The 21703-nt window shown below is 42.9% G+C and overlaps 1 protein-coding gene across 2 annotated transcripts in view; it reads left to right on the top strand.

Annotated features, from left to right (window-relative positions):
• Positions 1 to 679: 679 nt before the first annotated feature.
• CDH20 (cadherin 20) overlaps positions 680 to 21703 on the top strand; it is a 71325-nt gene continuing 50301 nt past the window's right edge. For both annotated transcript variants that reach the window (XM_003406272.4, XM_064294453.1), the window contains exons 1-4: positions 680 to 1065; positions 14005 to 14299; positions 14926 to 15045; positions 17672 to 17839. In XM_003406272.4, the coding sequence (XP_003406320.1) occupies positions 820 to 1065; positions 14005 to 14299; positions 14926 to 15045; positions 17672 to 17839 (829 nt within the window). In that variant the 5' untranslated portion in view covers positions 680 to 819. The remainder of the gene's footprint in view (positions 1066 to 14004; positions 14300 to 14925; positions 15046 to 17671; positions 17840 to 21703) is intronic.

The following is a 21703-nucleotide window of genomic DNA, read 5'->3' as shown; positions in this document are numbered from 1 at the left end:
AAACCCACTGTCATCAATTTCGACTCACAGCGTCTCTACAGGATAGAACTGCCCCAGTGGGTTTCCAAGCAGCAGCTGGCAGATTCAAACTTCAGACCACTTGGTTAGCAGCCAAGCTCTTAACCACAGTGCCACCAGGGCTCCATAACAGGGCTAAAAAAAAAAAATTTTTTTTTTTTTTTAAGGCACCGGATAATTGCAAGTGGCAAAACAGATAATTTGATTCTGTTATTGTTTCTTTTAATGAGCCAGGAAAAGCAGGTTAATGAAAATATTAGTTATTTGCTATAAGTTCTGGAAATGAATATTACTTTTTAAAGTTTAGGAGCCTGTCTGATCATAAATACTTCGAAGAGCACACTATTAATTCAAGCCAGTCAGTAATACAGCATAACCCTGAAGCTAAGTTACCAATGTAAAGAAATGTATTTACTATATTCCCACCAAAATCCATAGCCAAAGGTTTTGGATTGATTATAGCAAGATAAGTCATCTTCTTTTTTTCAATAAGTATTTATTACTCAAACATTTCTAGAGCAATAACATGTTACAACTCTTTAATTCACAGAGCAGAAAAAAATGAGAATTTACTGACATTTCTTGAAAATCTGCTACAAGCCCACAGGAAAGAATCTGCCATCATCACACTCTGTTTTTCTTCATTTGACAGGAGGTCGACTTCAAGTGGATTGATGTGAGTCAGGATCTCATTCCGGAAGCATACGTGTCCAATACACGGCATTATTTTTTCATCTGGAAAATACTCAAGTTCCAGCTGTTCATCACCGGTGGTGTGCTTTCTAAAACCCTGGCGATCCCATGTGGACTTCTGGTAGAATGAGCAATGCAAAGCGCTGGCTTGGACTTGGCATGTCCTTGTACTTCTGGGGACTGATGGACCTGTCGACTGCCGCTCTCTCAGGCACACCAACACTGCAAAGCCAACTAGAGGTGCACCTGACAGACAAGCCACAGTCACACCACCGAACAAAGAGGAGCTGGGTTTGGAACCAGTTTTTTGTTCTGGAAGAGTACACTGGAACTGACCCTTTGTATGTTGGCAAGGTAAGAATCACCAAATAGAAAGACAAATGATTGGGGTAATGAATATTTATGAAAGCTCACCCAGCCTGTGTCTGAGACCTGAAAGAAATCTTAACTAGTGGCATGTTACCTGACAGCTAGTTGAAATGTAATTTTTGCTTTGTCAGATACCAGTCAGGAAGGAAAGACTCCTTCCCTTGCTCATGCTCTGTTCTGAGTGGAAAACACTAGGAACTGAGTTTTGGAGAAGCCTCAGGCCCTGCAAGAGCCCTTCAGTCCCAAAAGAGGTAGCAGCAGCCTTCAGGAAATGACAGGGGTGGGGAAGAAAGAAACTGGGACATGCTAGGGGGGAAGGAGAGTTTGTATTGCTTTGTTTTTGTTTTTTTTCCAAAGCATTTCCACAGGTATTGCCCGAGGCCTAAATTCAATGGAAAAAAAAAGAATAAAACATTCTTCATTTCAGAAGATCCTAGCAGGTGCTTTAGGACTGCTGGAGACAATGAATGTATTTATAAACTGTGTATGAGAATTCCCTTGATTTATCTATCATCATTTCATTTTTAATCCAGGCTTTCTCCTGTGTTTACTTTATTTGGATGTTAATCAGGGGCCATTTTTTTTCAAGCAACCAACGGAGAGAAAACAGGAAACAAGGAACTAATTAGAAAATAAATAATTCATTCAAATGATAACTTAAGCACTTGTTTAGCACAGAGGTTAAGAGCATGGGCCTCAGAGTCAGATACATATGAGTTCAAAACCCAGCTCTGCCAATTACTTCGAGAGTGGCTTTGGACAAGTCACAAAGTCCCTTGAGGCTCTGTTCCCTCTAATGTCAAATTGGGATTTGTTGTTGCTGTGTGCTTTCGAGTCAATTCCGACTCATAACAACCCTACAGAGCAGACCAGAACTACCCCATAGGGTTTTCTTGGCTGTAATCTTTACGGGAAGAGATCTCCAAGTCTTTGCTCTGGCAGAGTCACTGGGTAGGTTCGAAGCACCAACCTTTCAGATAACAGCTGAGCACTTAATCATTGTGCCACCAGGGCCCCCTCAAATGGGGATATAAAAGTACTATTAGTCCTCAAGAGCTGTCTACACAAATTCAACTCTCATTCACATTTTAACACAGTTATCTGACTTCTTTCTGTCCCCACCTCTGGGTTAAAGGCATGCTTTCACTGCTTCTAAGGACCTCCCTACTACCAAAGCCAATGTTTGCATCTTATGGGTCTATAATGTATTGAACTGTGTCCCCCAAAAATGTGTCAACTTGGTTAGGCCATGTGTGGTTGTCCTCCATTTTGTGATTTTCCTATGGTTTTAAATCATAATCTCTGCCTGTGGTTTAAAGGATTAGGGTGGGATACAACACTCTTGCTCAGGTCACCTCCCTGACCCAGTGTAAATGGAGTTTCCCTAGGGTGTGGCCTGCACCACCTTTTATCTCTCAAGAGATAAAAGGAAAGGGAAGCAAGTAAAGAGTAGGGGACCTCATACCACCAAGAAAGCAGTGTTGGGAGCAGAGCACGTCCTTTGGACCCAAGGTTCCTGCACCGAGATGCTCCCAGACCAAGGAAAGACTGAGGCATCACAAGAACCTTCCTCCAGAGTTGACAGAGAGAAAAAGCCTTCTCCTGGAGATGATGCCCTGGATTTGGACTTGTAGCCTACTAGATTGTGAGAGAATAAATTTAGTTTTGTTAAAGCCATCCACTTGTGTATTTCTGTTATAGCAGCACTAGATGATTAGGACAGGATCCTCTCAACAACAGCCTTGGACACTGCGGACCAGTCCCTCCTCTCAACCCACTCTCTCTCAGCTTCATGACTATCAGAGTCCCCCGGTTTTCCTCTTTCCTTCTCAGCCTCATTTGCTGTCCTCTCACTCCACAACTCCAACTGTTGGCAGTCTTGTAAGCTTCACCCTGGGCCTCGTCTTTAGCCACACTCAATCCCTGGGCAGACTCACCATCCCTGTGGTTTTAAACATCATCTCTATGCCAGTGGATCCAAAACCTCCATCTTTGGCTCAGACCACACATCTGAGCTTTAGACTCATAAATCTAACTGCATATGTGTTATCTTCATTTTTACGACTCATAGGCATCCCAAATGTAGTGTGTCCAGTAAGGAACTCCTACTTTTCCTCCCAAACCTAGTCTGCCCCCAAACCATAAAAACCAAACCAAACCTGCTGTCACCAAGTTTCCAACTCATAGCAACCCTAGAGGACAGAGTAGAACTGCCCCATAGGGTTTCCAAGGAGCACCTGGTGGATCTGAACTGCTGACTTTCAGCGAGCAGCCGTAGCTCTTAACCACTACGCCACAGGGTTTCCAGTCTTCCCCCAGACTTCCCTATATGACCACTGCCATCCACCATTTACTAAAACCAGAAGCTTGTGGGTCATTCTCCCCTTTCTCTGGACATCAACATTCTCTCAGTCTGACAATTCTGTTCATTCTATGCCAGAATAAATACCAAGTCCTTTATTTCTTTCATCTCTACTTCCACCATTATCTCTCACATGAGCAAATACCTGGCCTCCCAACTGGTCTCCTCACTTCCACCTTCACTGCCTTCCAATCTAGATCTTCAGACATGATCTTTTTAAAAATGTAAATCAGATCATTAAAACTCTTCAAAGCCTTCCCATTGTATTTTAAATCATCCAGACTCATCACCACAGCTCTGACCAGGCCTGCCTCCTGGCCTCCCACCACATCTCAAGTGACTCTTTCCCTTACTCTCATGTTTTAGGGATGTGGCCTCTCTCAGTTCCTAGAACTTGCTGAGCATTTGCCTTTAAACCAAAAAAAAAAACAAAAACAAAAAAACCCACTGCCAACAAGCTGATTCTGACTCATAGAGACCCTACAGCAACCTTATAGGCTTTTACTGTCCCCCATAATGAAAAGACCACTCCGGGCTTCTCTTGTGACTGGCTCCTCCCCTTCCTTGCGGGCACAAGTTGAATACAGACCTTCCCCGACCCTTCTCTAAGGTAGCCCCTCTTTTAAACTCTGTCCCCACCATTCTTTTCTTTTTTTTTTTAACCACCATTATTTTCACAGCTCAAATCACAATTTACAATATTTATTTTATTTACATGTTTATTGTCTGAAGCCCCTGGTTAGACTGTAAACTTACTGAGGGCAAGGTCATTGCTCCCGTGTTATCCTCAAGGCCTAACCCAGCACCTATCACACAGAAGGTGCTCAAAAAATACTTAATGAATAAAAAATGAACACCTCATAGTATTTAAAAAAAAAAAAAAACACTGCTCTCGAGTCGATTCCGACTCATAGCAACCCTACAGGACAGAGTACAACTGCCTGATAGAGTTTCCAAGGAGCACCTGGTGGATTTGAACTGCTGACCCCTTGGTTAGCAGTGTAGCACTTAACCACTACACCACCAGGGTTTCCCCTCATGGTATTTAAAAAAAAAAAAAAAATTTTTTTTTTTTTTATTATTTTTTTATAGCAAGGATTAAATAAGCTAATACATGTAAAGCACTTCGCACAGGTCCGGAGTTAAGTTCTTAATAATCACCACCCAGTAGTAGTAGTAGTAGTAGTAGGGATCGTAGTGATGGTAGTAGCAGTAGTAGTGATAGTAGTGGTAGTAGTAGTAGTAGTAGTGGTAGTAGTAGTACAGTAAAACCTGCTAAAGCTGGAACTTGTGTAAGGCAGCAACCTGTCAGAGGAGAAAAACTCAAAATAATTTCCACTAAAACAAGGGACAGAAAAGCAGTTAAGACTTTACATTGTCAAAGGCGGAAAACTTGGGAGACTCAGAAAAGCAAGGCAGTCCCGCTGACTTCCAGCTCTCCCAGGTTTCACTGTAGTAGTAGTAGCTAGGCAGCTCCTTATGGGAATTTAGCACCTCAATAATACGTACTTAATGCAGCTACAAATCTGTTGGCCTCAAACTCTGTGAGTTTTTCCTTTTCCCTTTCCCTCTCTCCCTTTTCCTTCCTGTACAATCAGTTGGCACATCCTGTCAATATTTCCTTGCCAGTTTCTCTCAGATTCATTTCTTTCTCTCCAGGCTCTCTGTTATCGTGTTCTTCATGATTAGATTAACTCAGAAGGCCTTGCCCATCTTCCTGTGGAGGGACTCTCTGCTCGGCCCACCCCCAGAGCTCGAGACATTTGTCTCCTTGAAGCTCCCATTCCATCATGCTGCCCCTCTGATTAACAGCACTGTAGCTCTTAGCTTATCAGCGCTCTTTACGTATAGTTCAAGGATTTCCAGCAAACGAGTCCTCCTCCCTCATCCAGTCCTCTCCCACAATTTCTCAAATCAGCTCCTGACCCCAGCCAAGCTGGGTCTCTTTACTGGCCCTGACATATACATTTGTCCCTACCCCAGATGTGTGCCAGGACACACTGTCACCTTCTCTCTGTGAAAGCACATTCAAATTCTTCACTGTCCCCACTTGAAAGCCACTTCCATCATGAAGGCATCTTCTAGACACTCAGAATTCCAATGACTTCTAGCTACTAGATACCTGTAAAACATTTCCTCTAACTAGACACACACGGCTACTGCCAAAACAAGTTTAAGAAAAGAATGGATGTATTCAGTAATAGCTTTGTGCGCATGTACAATTTAGGGCTCTCTTCTTCCCTGCCAAGGGTAGAAACTGAGGCACCTCTACTCCACTTTCTCTGTATCTCCTCAACACTGAGTACCAAGCACAGAAATAGAAACACAAAAGTGCAGAAAGAGAAGACTAACATTTTATTGGGCTACCACAGTACTATGCCTCAATCACGTGCACATAAAGCAGACCACTGAATCATTACAGCAATGCTGTGAGCTAAGCAGAACTAACCACGTTTATGTAATTAGCCTAGGGAACTAGGCTCAGAGAGGTTATGTTCATTGCCCAAAGTTACACAGAAGGTGACAGGGAAAGCCAGGATGGAAGAATCCATCCTCTGACCCTGAAGCCACGCCCTTTCCTTTATATTGCCCTGCACAGTAGCCAGGGACTTCAGATTTTGCCCTGAGGAGTACCACATTTATACGCAAATAATATGTACGTTCTATTTCTTTTGCCAACTGCATGACCCCTTGCACATTATTTCCCTGGGTGCATCATGTGCGTTATATGGGTGAGCGTGTTATTTATGTGGGTGCATTATTTATAGAAAATACGGTACACAGACAAGTGAGCAAGTGGCGTTAGGTAGGTATCTTGAATCTAACTAGCCTGAATGCTTCCTGAGCCTTTTACCTCTGATGTCAGGGAGTCTTTGGCTGGGTAGCACCCTCTAGTACTCAGGAATGGTGTTCACCCTTCCCTAGTTACCCTGGCCCAGGTTACAGGACACCCCAAGCATCTCTACAGACATCTAGTCAACCAGCACACCAGCACCCAGTGTCAGTTTTTACCCTGTATTGGGTGTCTGACCACCCCATGAAGATGACCAATTACATATCACTTACCTAGCCACTTTTCCCCTTTACTTTCTTTTGAAAGAAAATTCATCCACTTTTCATTACCTTTATCCCTGGTGTCTTCAGCTTGTCACACGGAGCTCTAGAAGATGTCTATTTAGAGAGCCTGCCAGAGTATTTGCTTATTTCAGAAAGGAGTATGGCAACAATTATCAGCTGCAATTGGTATGGCCTTATAAAATCCCCACTGGGCTTTCCAGGGACAAGGTAGTGTCAAGTAGACCTAGAATAAACTGACATATGCAAAGGGAGGAATGCTGAGAGCTTGTGCTGATGGGTACATCTGTAGTTCCAATTCACACTAAGGGTTAACGATGACATGGAAGTTGTCTGACCACTAACTACAGGCACTGACTTCATACCCAGAACAACACAAGGTGCTATGACAAAATGAGTGAAAACCACTATCGTTTTTAAAATCCTAAAACAACTAAGGTTTTTCATAATCAAAACATACTTACCGTCATTCACTACGCCTTCAGGTGACAATCTTAAAAAATAAATAATTATTAGAGTAAGTGGAATTTTCACCTGTCTTATTCTATCTAGGAGATTTTTGGGGAAAAACTGTTTTCCCAAGATTGTACATAACTATATGCTGTCAATTCCACTCCAAGAGCTCCTTAACTTTTTCAGAATAGCTGTTGCTCATTCACTGTTAGTTAAATTAAATACAGGTAAATATAAGACACACTTTTATTACTCTGTCAATTTGCTGAGTGACTTAAAGAAAAGCTATTAATGTCTCCTCTTTGCCATTTTCCCTATCAAACGCAGATTCTAGGGAGGACTGGCAAACGCTAGAATTAAGTGCACACTACTGTGCTGGTTATGAAGCTAGTGTCTCTTGGTTCTATATTCACCTTTCCATACTCTGCTTTGTGATGGTGTGGCTGGGACTCAGCAAACCACGATACCTCCTTTTCTCAAATGGCTCCCCAATTGGTTCTACCAGTACAATATACTAGAAGGAGACCGGGAGGCAGAAGGAAAGAAAAGGAACTTGCTCCTTTCACTTTGCCAGCAGTTGGTTCCCCTTCTGGGTTTTTCCCACCACCCAGGACCAGCCTCATCACACTCCCTCAGAAATACCAGCACCAACTAGATGGCATTCCCTTCTCAGAGGTCAAGGCAAGAGGAGGTCATCTTCTCTAAGCTCCTGAAGCACCAGCCCAGGTGGGCAGCACTCTTTCCCCTAAGTCTCAGGCCAAGCCTTGAAGGGCCCTTCCTCCAAATGTTTAGAATGCAAACACCCCAACCACTTCCCTCTGTTCCCTCAATGAGAAGGGTAGTAGCTATTTCCTGGAGTTACTATCTGATACTTGAGTGTTCCCTTTTAGCGTTTTCAATCCTCCATATTAAATTCTGTTAACATAAGTGGTGTAGGTTTGGTTCCCTCACTAGATCCTGAACTGATAAAAGTATGATCCTCAGAAACCAATTCTGCATAAGCAGATCCTCGCCTCCTTCAGAGCTGATACTGTTCATAAGGCCCTCCTACTTCCTCTGTGGATATTCTCTTCTTCCTACTATAGAGTTAAGCTTGGGGGACAAGGAGAATCCACAAATATTTGGAGGGCCTTGCTAAAATTCTATGGCCCATCCAATGTTCTATGTCCAGAAGTACAGTGAGGAATCTGAGGGAGAGACTCAGATCAACTCCAGGAGAAAGCTCTTAAAGAAAGAGGCCCAGTTTTCCTCAAGTTTGATTATGCTCAAGCTTTCTGTCTTTTTAATTCCCCAAAGGTTTTCTCTCCCTACTCACCGACTCACCTGTGTCTGCTGCTGGCCTTTCTAGGACAGACATGCTCTTTAAAGTAACTGGGTTCCTCTTCAGTTCATTAAGAAAAATAATCTACGGTATGACGAGAGTAACAACAGGAGGTTGATTGTGGTTAAGTGCCGCCGAGTTGATTTCAACTTGTAGTGACCCCATGTGACAGAACAGAACTGCCCCACAGAGTTTTCTAAGTCGGAATCAACTCAATACTATCAGGTTTTTGGTTTAATCTTTACAGAAGCTGATCACCAGGTTTTTTTCTCCCACAGAGCTTCTGGGTGGGTTTGAACCACCAAACTTTTGGCTAGAATATATCAAAAAACAAGAATCTAGCATGAAAAAAAGGGGGAATAAAATCACAATACTCAAAAAAGTCAAGACTAAATTTTTGCTAAGCCTTCCATTCTCTTTACATATATATTACATTTCCAAGTAACTGAAGACTTCTAGCTTCTCTGACACAATAAGACAGTCATTTTCATTCTAGAAAGATAAACTTTGCTACATGGCCAGTAGTACTTTCCCCAAAACAAGTAGATGGTTGATCTAAGTACAGTCAGTGAAAAATAGATATTGGGGAACAAGATACTCATCAGAAACCTAATCTCCAATTGGTGGACACAGCACTCGAATACAGTACTAAGCGGAGAGTGGGAGCCTTATTAAGAAGTCCACCGCCAAAGACGGCCAGAACCAGGTTAAAGCAGGGATTTTCAGCCACATCTCGTAGGGTGTTTGTATGCCCAGGAGGAGCTCTGCATAGAGAAATGTGTAAGCGTGGTGAATCTGAAGACAAAGACAAGCTGCCTTCTTCTGTTGCCTCTACCTGCACAAAATCTTGCACCATTTTTCAGGAATTTCAGTTACTACCGAGTCTTTTATTCTCGGTAATAACTGAAATTCCTGAGAATTAGAAACTCCTGACAATCTCAGGGAAGAGTTAAACTGCCTTTGGTGACAAATTTACACCTTTTCTAGAGAATAGGTTTTCATGATAAGGGAGGAAGGAGAAGGAAGGGGACTCTATACAGTGGAAAGGAGGAAAATAAAGGAGAGATGGGAAACAGTGAGAGAAATGTAGATGTCGGAGAGTAAACGTGCTACTGACTTCATTCGCCTTCTGGGTCCCCAGAAGAATAAAGGCTACAACAGAATACAAAGGTTCAGCTATTAATAAAGTCCAGTAACTAAGGGCAAGGAACCTGGTGAAGCAAGTGGCTTCTGACAGGCTGCTAATCTAAAGGTTGGCAGTTCAAACCTACCCTGCGGCTCCAAGGAACAAAGGCCTAAAGAACTGGTTCTGCAAAGGTTACAGCCAAGAAAACCCTATGGGCAGTTCTACTCTGTCACATGGGGTCGCTGTGAGTCGGGGGCCAACTCAACAGCAGCTAACAACCACAAAGGCTAAACCTGTATTTAGAACACAGCACGGATGCAAGACTGCTGGGACCCGCTCCCATTTCCTCCAAGCCTAGACCTGTGAGCTGACTGTGATATGAGAGACAAGCTCTAGTTACCGCCCTTCTCTTCTTTCTGCTCTTCTTCTTCTCCTTCTCTTCTATTTTTCTCACTCGGCAGCTACCCAAAAGATGCTTGCCAGCTCATTAAAACAAAGGTAACACAATGTCATAAAAAGCTTTTACCCTAACCCTATACAATTCTTTCAATAAACTCTTACTGAGCCTTTACTGTGTGTGAGGACCACATGAAGATGACTGTCACTTGGTCTCTATCTTCACAAACTTATAGTCTAGAGACTTCCTCAAATACTTCTCTCAATACAGTTGACAACAAAGATAGTAGATGGGGGATCCAAACTCAGACTCTCTGACATCACCAGCCAGGTGGGGCCTGAAGCTCCAGGTCATCCTCTTCAGCAGCACTGATTTCTAGCTTTCTGTTGCGTACTCAGGAGCCCTGGTGGCAGAGTGGTTAAGCACTTGGCTGCTAACTGAAAGGTCGGCGGTTTGAACCTACTAGCCACTCCATGGGACAAAGATGTAGCAATCTGCTTCTGTAAATATTTACAGCCTTATAACATAGTTTATAAAGAAAAATTTTTACATTCTACTTTGGTGAGTAGCATGCAGGGTCTTAAAAGCCTGTGAGCAGCCATCTAAGATACTCCACTGGTCCTACCCCTTTGGGAGCAAGGGAGAATGAAGAAAACTAAAGATACAAGGGAAAGATTAGTCCAAAGGACTAATGGACCACAACTACCACGGCTTCCACTAGACTGAGTCCAATACAACTAGATGGTGCCTCACTACCACTACTGACTGTTCTGACAGGGATCACAATAGAGACAGGGTCCTGGACAGAGCTAGAGAAAAATGTAGAACAGAATTCTAACTCACGAAAAACCACCCGACTTACTGGCCTGACAGAGACTGGAGAAACCCCGAGAGTATGGCCCCTGGACACCCTTTTAGCTCAGTAATGAAGTCAACCCCGAGGTTCACCCTTCAGCCAAAGATCAGACAGACCGGTAAAACAAAACGAGACTAAAGGGGCACACCAGCAGGGGCAAGGACTAGACGGCAGGAGGGGACAGAAAAGCTGGTAATAGGGAACCCAAGGTCGAGATGAGAGAATGCTGACATGTCATGGGGTTGTTAACCAATGTCATAAAACAATATGTGTACTAACTGTTCAATGGGAAGCTAGTTTGTTCCATAAACCTTCAACTAAAGTACAATAAAAAAGAAAATATATACATATTCACAGCCTTGGAAACCCTATAGGGCAGTTCTACTCTGTCCCCCACTAGGAGTTCGAATCGACTCAATAGCAGTGAGTTTGGTTTTGGTTTTGGTTGTGTATTTAACACTCTGCACAGGCAGAGCCCTTACACTAGGCCTGTGATGATCGTAAGTGTGCTTAGTTTTTCAAAGGCTCATAAGACAAAAGTTTTTAATTGATTAATTTGTTGCGGTTGTTGTGTGCTATTGAGTCAATTCCAACTCATAGTGATCCCACGTGACAGGGTAGAAATGCCCACTGGTTTTCCTAGACTATAATCTCTACTGGAACAGATCGCCAGGACTTTTCTCCAGAGGAGCCACTGCTGGGTTCAAATAGCCAACCTTTCAGTTAGCATTGAGCACTTAACCACTTCACCATTGTGCCGTCAGCACACCTTAGCTGATAAATAGAACACCTCGAAACAGTCCTGGGTGCTTTATGTCTGCTTCCATTTTTTCCCCTAGATAATCTGCCCTGCCCTAAATGAACCGATTTCATTCTAAGTGAAAGTCCTATGCCATATGCCTTTAAATTACATATATAAAATATGAGTGTGTGTGTTTGTATGGTAAAACCTGTGAAAGCCAGAACCTGTGTAAATTGGAAACCTGTCAGAGACAAAAAACTCAAATATTTTCCACTAAAATGAGCAATAAGAAGTGGTAAGTGTACCGTGTCAAAGGTGGAAAACTTTCGAGACCCAGAAAAATAGGGCAGTCCCGTTGAGTTCCGGCTCTCACAGGTTTTCACTGTACATACATACACACACATATATACTACATACATACATATACAAACACACATACATTGTTTCTTAATACATATATACCTGTATACTACATATATAAATACACACATAAATGTTGTTTTTTAATTTAAAAAAAAATCCTTGCAATCCCTGTCTACCTCCTCCCAACTCCATTCCTCTGCCTGGGAACACAGTTCCAAATGGAATGGATTTGTATTTCTTGTGCCCAGGACCGAATGAAATGGCTTTCTATTCTGCACAGTAAGAGCTGGTACCTCTGCTTTTTTAACACATAAACAGAATTGGATTGTGGTGGGATAAGTAGTAATACTGTATACAGAATGAGGAAATGTGAGAACTTCATATTCTAAAGAGAATTCTTTAAAGTAGAAAAAATCCACAGCTACTTTTTCAGTCAACCTTACTCTCACAGTGCCCTTCTCTAGATAAGACACAGCTGAGTTCCTCTAGGCACCAAATCTCTGCCTGCATGATTGGGCCGCAAGGCAACCTGAGATGAGCTCAAAGTTGGCCACAACCTCCACACCCATCCTTGTCCGAGGATACCGTGAATATATTTTCTGGTATCTTCTGGGTGTCCACGTCATTTAGTCCTCACAGAACCACTGTACCAGCGATGCCCCAGGCTGCCTTCTGTGGCTTCTACCTTTGTATGATGCAAAACGAAAAAGCCAACAGGTTGTTTCTGCCTCCCCTGCTACACTACTGAAACTCTGAAGGAAGTAGAGAAAAGCTGATATGTTAATCCCCTTTTCTCTATGCACATATATCATTATCATAATCGGCCCCATTTACAGAGCTTCTATTATGGAGAAGACGCTGTGCTAGGTGCTTTACATACATTACTCTCTAATGATCACAACAACCCTTCAAAATAAATGTATTGTTCTCCACAGTTATAGTATGAGGAAATTGAGGGCTGTAAATGCTAAAGAATTTGCCAAGGACACTCAATTTATGACTGGCATTGACAGAGTTCCCTGCAGATATATTTTGTTTCCTGGCCTAATATTGGTTGTCTTCTTGTAAACTAATCTCATGAGCTTAGTTATAAACTACGCAAAGTGCCAACTACCCAGACAATGACAGAGTTAGTGGTGGCTGACTGAATGTAACTATATCGTTGTTTCCCCTTTAGAGAGATACTGTGAACCTACAGAATATCACAAAATGTCAGTGTTCTCGCCATCCGTACACATTCTCTGTAATTGCAGGTGCAGAAATGTATTTGTAGGCTCAGCATAAAAACAGTGTCCCTAGACTCCTTTCTAGTCATTACAAAGTGATCTGGGAGAAAAACAGTTGGATGGGGCTTATAGAAGTATGATCCTAACTCCGCTTCCACATTTATATTTGGGTGATTCAATTGTGAGCCCTGAAAACCAGTCTCACCAGAAGGAGAGATACAATGGTGGCAAAGAATAATAACCAGGAGTTAAATCTATTTTGACACCTAAAACCTAATTACACATGGTCCTACCGAATGAAACTATGGAATTGGAATCAGGATCACAGAACGGAAGAGCTGCAGGAGGCCCTGGAGGCCGGCTAGCATTTCCATTACAGTGGCCTTAACCTACTTATGAATTACTTCATAGTCTTGCAGCCACCTTCAGTCTTCATCAAGTTTTTGAAACTCCAAAACTTATTACGGCAAATACTTTTTAAATTTTACAATGTTGAGGCTTGTCCATTTTTTTCTGAACTGTCATGTGGCAACTATTGTTCTGGTCAGCAGAAAAATTCATAAGGAAAGGCTGGTTCCTCATTTTTAGACACGCTCCTGCCTTGTGTGGAAGACCTACATTTCCCAGGACTCCCGTTTCCTATACTTCTGAGGGAGAGGAACTTGAAAAAATAATAGTAAGCTCGGAATACTAAATGTGATACAGAAATTTTTTACTACTTGTTTATCAACTTATAGTTGTTCTTTGATACGATTATGTTCCATGCATATTAGTTCTTCATACACAGACTTTGTAAACATTTGAGTGGAAAAAAAAAAATTCTTCCCTGAACGGATATATGCCTGGTTGTGCATACTGCCAGCAAAAAAAAAAAAACCTTTTTAACTAAAAAAAATTATTCTTGTTTAAAGGAAGGTCATAAGTTTGGATGAAACTAAATATCAATTTATTTCCTACACATGTTCATATCCATAAATGAGACTTGGATGCTCTTTTCCCCTAGCTTCATTCAGATATGGACAAGGGAGACGGATCCATCAAGTACATCCTCTCCGGAGAAGGCGCAGGCGTTGTGTTTACCATCGATGACACCACGGGAGACATCCACGCCATTCAGAGGCTCGACCGAGAGGAAAGGGCCCAGTATACTTTAAGAGCTCAAGCCCTAGACAGGCGAACAGGCAGGCCAATGGAGCCAGAGTCAGAGTTCATCATCAAAATACAAGACATCAATGACAACGAGCCTAAGTTCCTGGACGGACCTTATGTCGCTGCTGTGCCAGAAATGTCACCAGTAGGTAAGGTGGTGATTAACTGATCCTCACTAACAGCAACTGCTTTACAGAAGATCCTCCTATAGATATAAACATAGACATGAATATAAATATATAAGCAAAGGGAAGAATGTGCAGAACAGCTCACAGAATATAAAACTGAACCATAAATGACAACCAAGTCCTTAGGCAGGAAGATACTGACACATAGGAATCAGCCATAGTAAAAATTGTGCCTACTATTGTTATCCAGTTCTGATTCTTACAAAGCAAAACAAAACAAAAATTTAAACGACAGATGGATGAATAGATGGACAGACAGACAAACGGATAGATAGGTAGATGGACAGAGGGCTAGATAATAGACAGTCATGTCTGATTCAGAAGAGAGAAGCATTTGGTATTACCAAAAAGGCAATGATGAGCCCAAAGGCTGTGCTGCCTTTACTGGTTACAAAGAACTGACAATACAAATAATTCACCCTCACTAGACAGGTGCAAGATAGGAGTTATGGCAGCCTGACTTAGAAACGGGACCCTCCCAAGAAAGCCTGAAAAACACTTGCAAATGTTTTCAGATTGACCATGTGGGACTGCATCCAGCCTTTAGTAATTCAACTTAAGCAAGTTTCTCCATCTCTCTTCTTCAGGTACCTCTGTTATCCAGGTGACAGCCACAGATGCTGATGACCCAACCTACGGCAACAGTGCCCGGGTAGTGTACAGCATTCTCCAGGGCCAGCCGTACTTCTCTGTGGACTCCAAAACAGGTATCTGACACAGGAATCAGAGGTACTGCTTTATTCCCCAATCATTTCTAACTTTCTGTGTGATGGACCTGACTCTCCTTTTCAAGGACTCTCCAGGGAGCATATTACCAGAGAAGGTTGTTATAAGCTTTAGGATTAAGAGACCAAGCCAGCACTGCCCTGGTGGGTAAGACCATGCTGAGCAAGGGCAGGGGACTGAGTCTGAGGGAAAGGCCAAAAGACCACCTACACAACAGTATCTCCTCACTAGCCTTCCAAATTCCTATGGTGATATTTATTCCCAGAGATGAAGTTATTTTACAACTCTAAGAAGACCTGAGAGGATTAACACATTAACCTGGACACACTACAGAAGTAGAATCATTGATTTTGAAACTAGAAAGAGCCTTAGGGGAATCATCCAGTCTGTCATTATTTATTTAGCAGATATGGAAATTGAGACCTAACAACATTCATCTAATTGTAAATATGCCCCGATATGTGGTCTGATGTGCTTTTCACTGAACCACCCTGTACTAGGCAGAGAACAAGGCCAGGATGGACAGGTGCTGGGCAGACAAGTTTTGATGAGGGAGAACAGAGCATAGAGCATGGGACGTGGCCCCCAAGCAGGTCCTGAGTGGGCGGCTTTAACGGGGAAGGCAGACAGAGCGCTGGGTGGGTCTTCCTGGGTAAGGAGCAATGTGCAGGAAGGGACAAACTAAGAGAACTTCTTTCAGACTCATCCAGGAGCTTGGAGTAAAGAATCTGTATGTTTTATCTGGAGTCCCTGGGTAGTTCAAAGGGTTAACATGCTCAGACACTAACGAAGAGGTTGGTGGTTTGAGTCTACCCATAAGCACCTTGGAAGAAAGGCCTGGTGATCTACTTCCAAAAAATCATAGCCATTGAAAACCCTATGGAGCACAATTCTACTCTGACTCACATGGGGTTGCCATGAGTCAGAACGACTTCATGGCAACTGGTTTTTACGTTTTGTCTATGAAGGAATCTCTTTAATACTTTTGAGTTGGACAGTGTGATCATTTTATCGTTATTATCTTGTACATGCCAGGCTGACGCCCTTTTAAAATACCTTCATGAACATTACTATATTTGATCCCCTCAACAATCTTGGAAACTTGTGAAATATATAGGAAGTATTCTTACTAGCGTTTCATATATGGGATAACGTAGGACCTAGGAGTAACTCATAAGGAACTTGAATAGAGAAACGTATAGCCACAGAGGTAAAGGCAGTGATGAACACTGAAAGTCACCTCTTCACTTAAAAGAGAAAAAACATATTTCCATTATTACAACTTGATAGAATTTTTATCATTATATTCCAGAAGTCCTAAGGGAAGACAGGCACTCAGAAAATTATATCATAAAAGCAGAAAGTGAGGGAGTGTAAATGAATAGGAGGAAAGACAAAGGATTGTAGTTAGGCCCTTCTATAAAACAGTAACTTTGCCAATTCTACAAGTGCGGACAGGGAGAATAAGGGGTGCCCACAAGAGAGGACATGCAAGCAGAAAGAGGGTAATGTGCCCTTTATATTCTAAGAAGAATCTTACACTGACAGCTCCCGGGGGGCATCTATAGTGTTAAGGTCAAAAACACATGAAACGGTAGCTAGTGCTGTGCCCGTGGGGCACTTACAGAAGGCAAATGCAGCATATTTCACTTTCGCACATCGTTACTGTAATGTCACATATACTCCTAGGAGCTAAACTGGGGGTGGGTGTGGTTCCCAGTCCCTTCCGTCTCTCATGCAAATGGTCTACTTAGCCAAAGGTCATGGTGTAAACTTGAAGTAAATAAGCTAGAGTTACAGACTCCAACTTTTCTAAGACAAAGGGTTAAAAGGGAGATAGGACATTTCTCGCACACCCTCAGCAGGATCAAAACAACGTATTTGAATGGATTTTGATTTAGACCCCTCTTCTTAAATTTTTTTCTTAAATGGAACCATATCATCATATTGCAATGCTGCTACTTACTGACTGAGGAAGTTCACCCCTTATACGTGTTAAAAACAAACAACACACAGACCGTTTTTCATATTCTAGCTCATGGGATTCAGTGGTGCACAGAGGTAAGCAGGCATAGAAAACATAACAAAAGGAACATCAAATCGGAATTCCACCCCTACTTACAGGTATTGGAGAATCAAAAAAAACGCAGAATAAGAATGAGTTACCTAAAGAAGAGTTATTCACACTGTAAGGGCTCTAGGGGGTGCAGAAAGAAAAAGCAGAAGGAGGATTATCTAGAATCACAGATTTCTAGACATGAGGCTTTGTTTTCAGAATCCGAAGGCCCGGTTTTCTTTGGTGAGTCAGAGCGGCCTGAAATCGCCATGAACTGGTTCATACGAGAACCACTGCTGCCACCTCCTGTTCTCCTTCGGTACTGCTGCCAGAAGAAATCTGCCCTTTGAGCGCTTCCTGCGGGAACAGTGCTTAATTCACCATTTCTTTGCAACGGGGATTCTGACCGCAAGTTTAATAAAACACAGGGGATTTGCAACCTGACTCTAGACATTAACAGTGCACAGGGAGAAACCTAGAAGCCAATCTTTTAAAAACAGGATTGTGGGTTTGTGCTGTTTTTCAAAACCGAAGTCATTTCTGTCCTACAGGTATAATTAGGACAGCACTCATGAACATGGACAGAGAAGCCAAGGAATACTATGAAGTGATTATCCAAGCCAAGGACATGGGAGGGCAGCTGGGAGGACTGGCTGGGACCACAACGGTCAATATCACCCTCTCAGATGTCAACGATAACCCACCACGCTTTCCTCAGAGTGAGTACCCAGCCAATGAGCTATATACATCTCAGCCAGAGGGACACTCCTGTGACTGCAACCAAAGAGAAAGGCCAGTTCCATTCCTCATTAAGTTCAATCATTCATGGATTCCTTCTCCACGTTTATCATGCAATTCCCTGGTAACCATTTCCCTTCTGAGCCCCAAACTGAGCCAGTGTTTCTCATACTGTTTTTCTTTTCATTACCACCTCCCTATGGAGCCTTTGTGGAGTCCCTGAGTAGTGCAAATGGTTAACACACTCACCTGCTAACCAAAAGGCTGGAGGTTCAAGTACACCCAGAGGTACCTTAGAAGAAAGGCCTGGTGATCTACATCCAAAAGATCAAAGCCATTAAAAACCCTATGGAGCACAGTTCTACTCTTAACACACATGGGGTTGCCGTGAATCAGAATCAACTTCATGGCAATTGTTAGGCAGAGGTATTAACTAAGGTACAACACAGGTAAGGCATGTGCCCTGGGCACACCACTTCAGGCGGAGTGCCAATGAGAAGTTCCTATTGGCCATCACAGTTTTTATCACCAGCTATGAGAGATCATCCAGCAACTTAACACTGATTGCCCTAGGCGCTATTTTCCGGAGATAGGCCTCTGCTAGTATTGGGAGCCGCTTTAGACCTTTTTTTCCTAATCACAGCCCTCCTCCTCCCCACCCCTCCCCCCCAAAAAAATCTAATACTAAGGAGTAAGGTTTTTTTGGGGAAGCTGAACTTTAGAGGGCCACAAACCAATGTAATAGATAAGATTTTTTTCACTCCCTCCAAGAACCAATTTTTGCCCCCTTGGGGGCAATATTATCCCTGTTGATAATGCAAACACTAAAACTAAACCAAAGCTGTAGATAAACATACCAGCATACCTCATTTTAGTGTGCTTCGATTTACTGTACTTCCCAGAAACAACGTTTTTTACAAATTCAAAGTTTGTAACAGTCCTGCATCAAGCAAGCCTATCAGCGCCATTTTTCCAACAGCATGTGCTTACCTCGTGTCTCTGTGTCACATTTTGGTAATTCTCACAATATTTCAAACTTTTTCATTATTGTCATTATCTGTTATGGTGATCTGTGATCAGTGATTGTTGTTACTACTGTAATTGTTTTGGAGGGCCATGAACCATGCCCATGTAATAAGGCGAACTTAATAAATGTTGTGTGTGTTCTGACTGTCCCACTGACAGGCTATTCCCTCTCCTCGGGCCTCCCTATTCCCTGAGACAGGACAGTATTAAAATTAGGCCAATTAATAACCCTACAATGGTCTCTAAATGTTCAAGTGAAAGAAGAGTCACACATCTCTCACTTTAAATCAAAAGCTAGAAATGATTAAGCTTAGTGAGGATGGCATGTCAAAAGCCAAGACAAGCCAAAAGCTAGGCCTCTTGCAACGAACAGTCAAGTTGTGAATGCAAAGGAAAAGTTCTTGAAGGAAATTAAAAGAGCTACTCCAGTGAATACACAAGTGATAAGAAAGTAAAAAGACTTATTACTGATATGGAGAAAGTTTTAGTGGCCTGGATACACAATCAAACCAGCCACAACATTTCCTTAAACCAAAGCCTAATCTAGAGCAAAACCCTAACTCTCTTCAATTCTACCGAGGTCAAGAGAGGTGAGGAAGCTGCAGAAGAAAAGTCTGAAGCTAGAAGAGGTTGGTTCATGAGGTTTAAGGAAAGAAGCCACCTCCACAATACAGAAGTGCAAGGTGAAGCATCAAGTGCTCACATAGCACAGAAGCTGCAGCAAGTCAGCCAGAAGATCTAGCTAAGATAACTGATGAAGGTGGCTACACTAAACAGATTTTCAACGTAGACAAAACAACCTTCTATTGGAAAAAGATGCCATCTAGGACTTTTACAGCTACGGAGAAGTCAATGCCTGGCTTCAAAGCTCCATAGGACAGTCTGACGACTCTCTTGCTAGGGGCTAATGCAGCTAGTGACTTTAAGTTGAAGCCAGTGTTCATTTACCATTCTGAAAATCCTAGGGTCCTTAAGAATTATGCTAAATCTACTCTGCCTGTGCTCTATAAATGGAACAACAAAGCCTGGATGACAGCACATCTGTTTACAACACGGTTTACTGAATATTTTAAGCTCACTGTTGAGACCCACTCTCAGAAAAAAAGACTGCTTTCAAAATATTACTGCTCATTGACAATGTACCTGGTCACCCAAGAGCTCTGACAGAGATGTAAAAGGACATATATGTTGTTTTCATGCCTGCTAACACAACATCCATTCTGCATCCCATGGATCAAGGAGCAATTTTGACTTTCCAGTCTTATTATTTAACATACTGTAAGGCTATAGTGATGATAGATAATGATTCCTCTGATGGATCTCATCAAAGTAAATTGAACACCTTCTGGAAAGGATTCACCATTCTAGAAGCCATTAAGAACATTTGTAATTCGTGGGGGGAGGTCAAAATATCAATATTAACAGGAGTTTGGAAGACACTGATTCCAGCCCTCATGGATGATTTTGAGGGGTTGAAGACTTCAGAGGAGGAAGTAACTACAGATGTGGTGGGAACAGCAAGAGAACTAGAATTAGAAGTGGAGCCTGGGAGGCGGAGCCAAGATGGTGGAGCAGACAGACACTTCCAGTGAGCCCTCTTTACAACAAAGACCTGAAAAAACAAGTGACACGAGTATATTTGTGACAAGCTGAGAGCCCTGAGCATCAAAGGCAAGCTTAGACAACGAACTGAGGGGCAGGAGGAGGAAGAGACCGTTCAGAAATGGAGAGGAGTTACTGGACCTGAATCGCAGGGAGCCCTCAGGCACCATTCCTGGAGCAGCAGTGCCAGGGGGCTGGTACTAGCGTTTGACCGCAGTTTCCTCAGGGAGAAGCAACCAGCTACACAGCCTACTCACACCTCTGGAACCTGAGGAGAACAGCGCTCTAGGCAAAAGCTAAGTACTTGCAAATAATTTACCACGCCCCACCCCCAAGCCGTTTTCACCGGCTGAATCCCTGGGCCTGAGATAGACCCTGGTGAGCACTTAGAGCCATCCTCCCAGCCTTGGGGAAGGAAAAAATTTGCAACTGGAGGGAAAAGATAATTTGCTAGCTCCATTAACCGGGGGAGCTCAGGACAGAAGCGGGTCCTGTCCAGGCATAAACCATCCATGAGCCTTGAGCATCTTTCCCTTCTGCATGGACCTGTCTGGGCCTATTCAGGAGAACAGGCCCTTGTTGGCAAACTCCAACCATTTCAGCTGTGAGGTGGAGAGGTGGGTGTTTGGCATTTGACATTGCTTTGCCTGTTAAACAAGGTCCTCACCTACCCATATCAGGGACCTAAGGACTGGTAGCTCCACGCAGGTCACCCAGCCACCCGCCACAGGGGTCCAAAGATAACTGGTACCTCCCAGTCCTTACAACCAAAAACTTTGGGTGTCCATGGTCTGTCTGCAGAACTCACCCACCAGCACGCTCTAGGGAACAGAGACACATTTTCCTCAGAGACACCTGGGGGTCGGTTCTCAGCCCCCTGCCTTGTTCAGAGCGTGACCCCCTGCTGCAATCAGATACTGGTATATACGCCAATCACCCCTGCCCCTCTAAGACTGTAGGACAGAGCCTGTACCACACACTTGATGATCAGCTACCTGGAAACCTGAGCTGAATTCATACAAGAAAACTAAATGGACTCCTAGACTAATATACCTGATAACAGCTCTAGCCAGCTAGGAACAGGACAACAGAGCTCCAAAAGTGAAAATAATCAAGCTAGCTCACTCAAGCAACCCACAGGGGTCTACCAAAACAAAACAAGGCAAGCAGTTATGACACAGTAAACAAGCATCAACTAATACAATAACTTATAGATG

This window comes from Loxodonta africana, chromosome 11 (assembly GCF_030014295.1).
Source record: "Loxodonta africana isolate mLoxAfr1 chromosome 11, mLoxAfr1.hap2, whole genome shotgun sequence".
Taxonomy (NCBI): Eukaryota; Metazoa; Chordata; class Mammalia; order Proboscidea; family Elephantidae; genus Loxodonta; species Loxodonta africana.
Note: the sequence above shows the minus strand (reverse complement) of the source record. Positions and strands in the feature narration are given on the sequence as shown.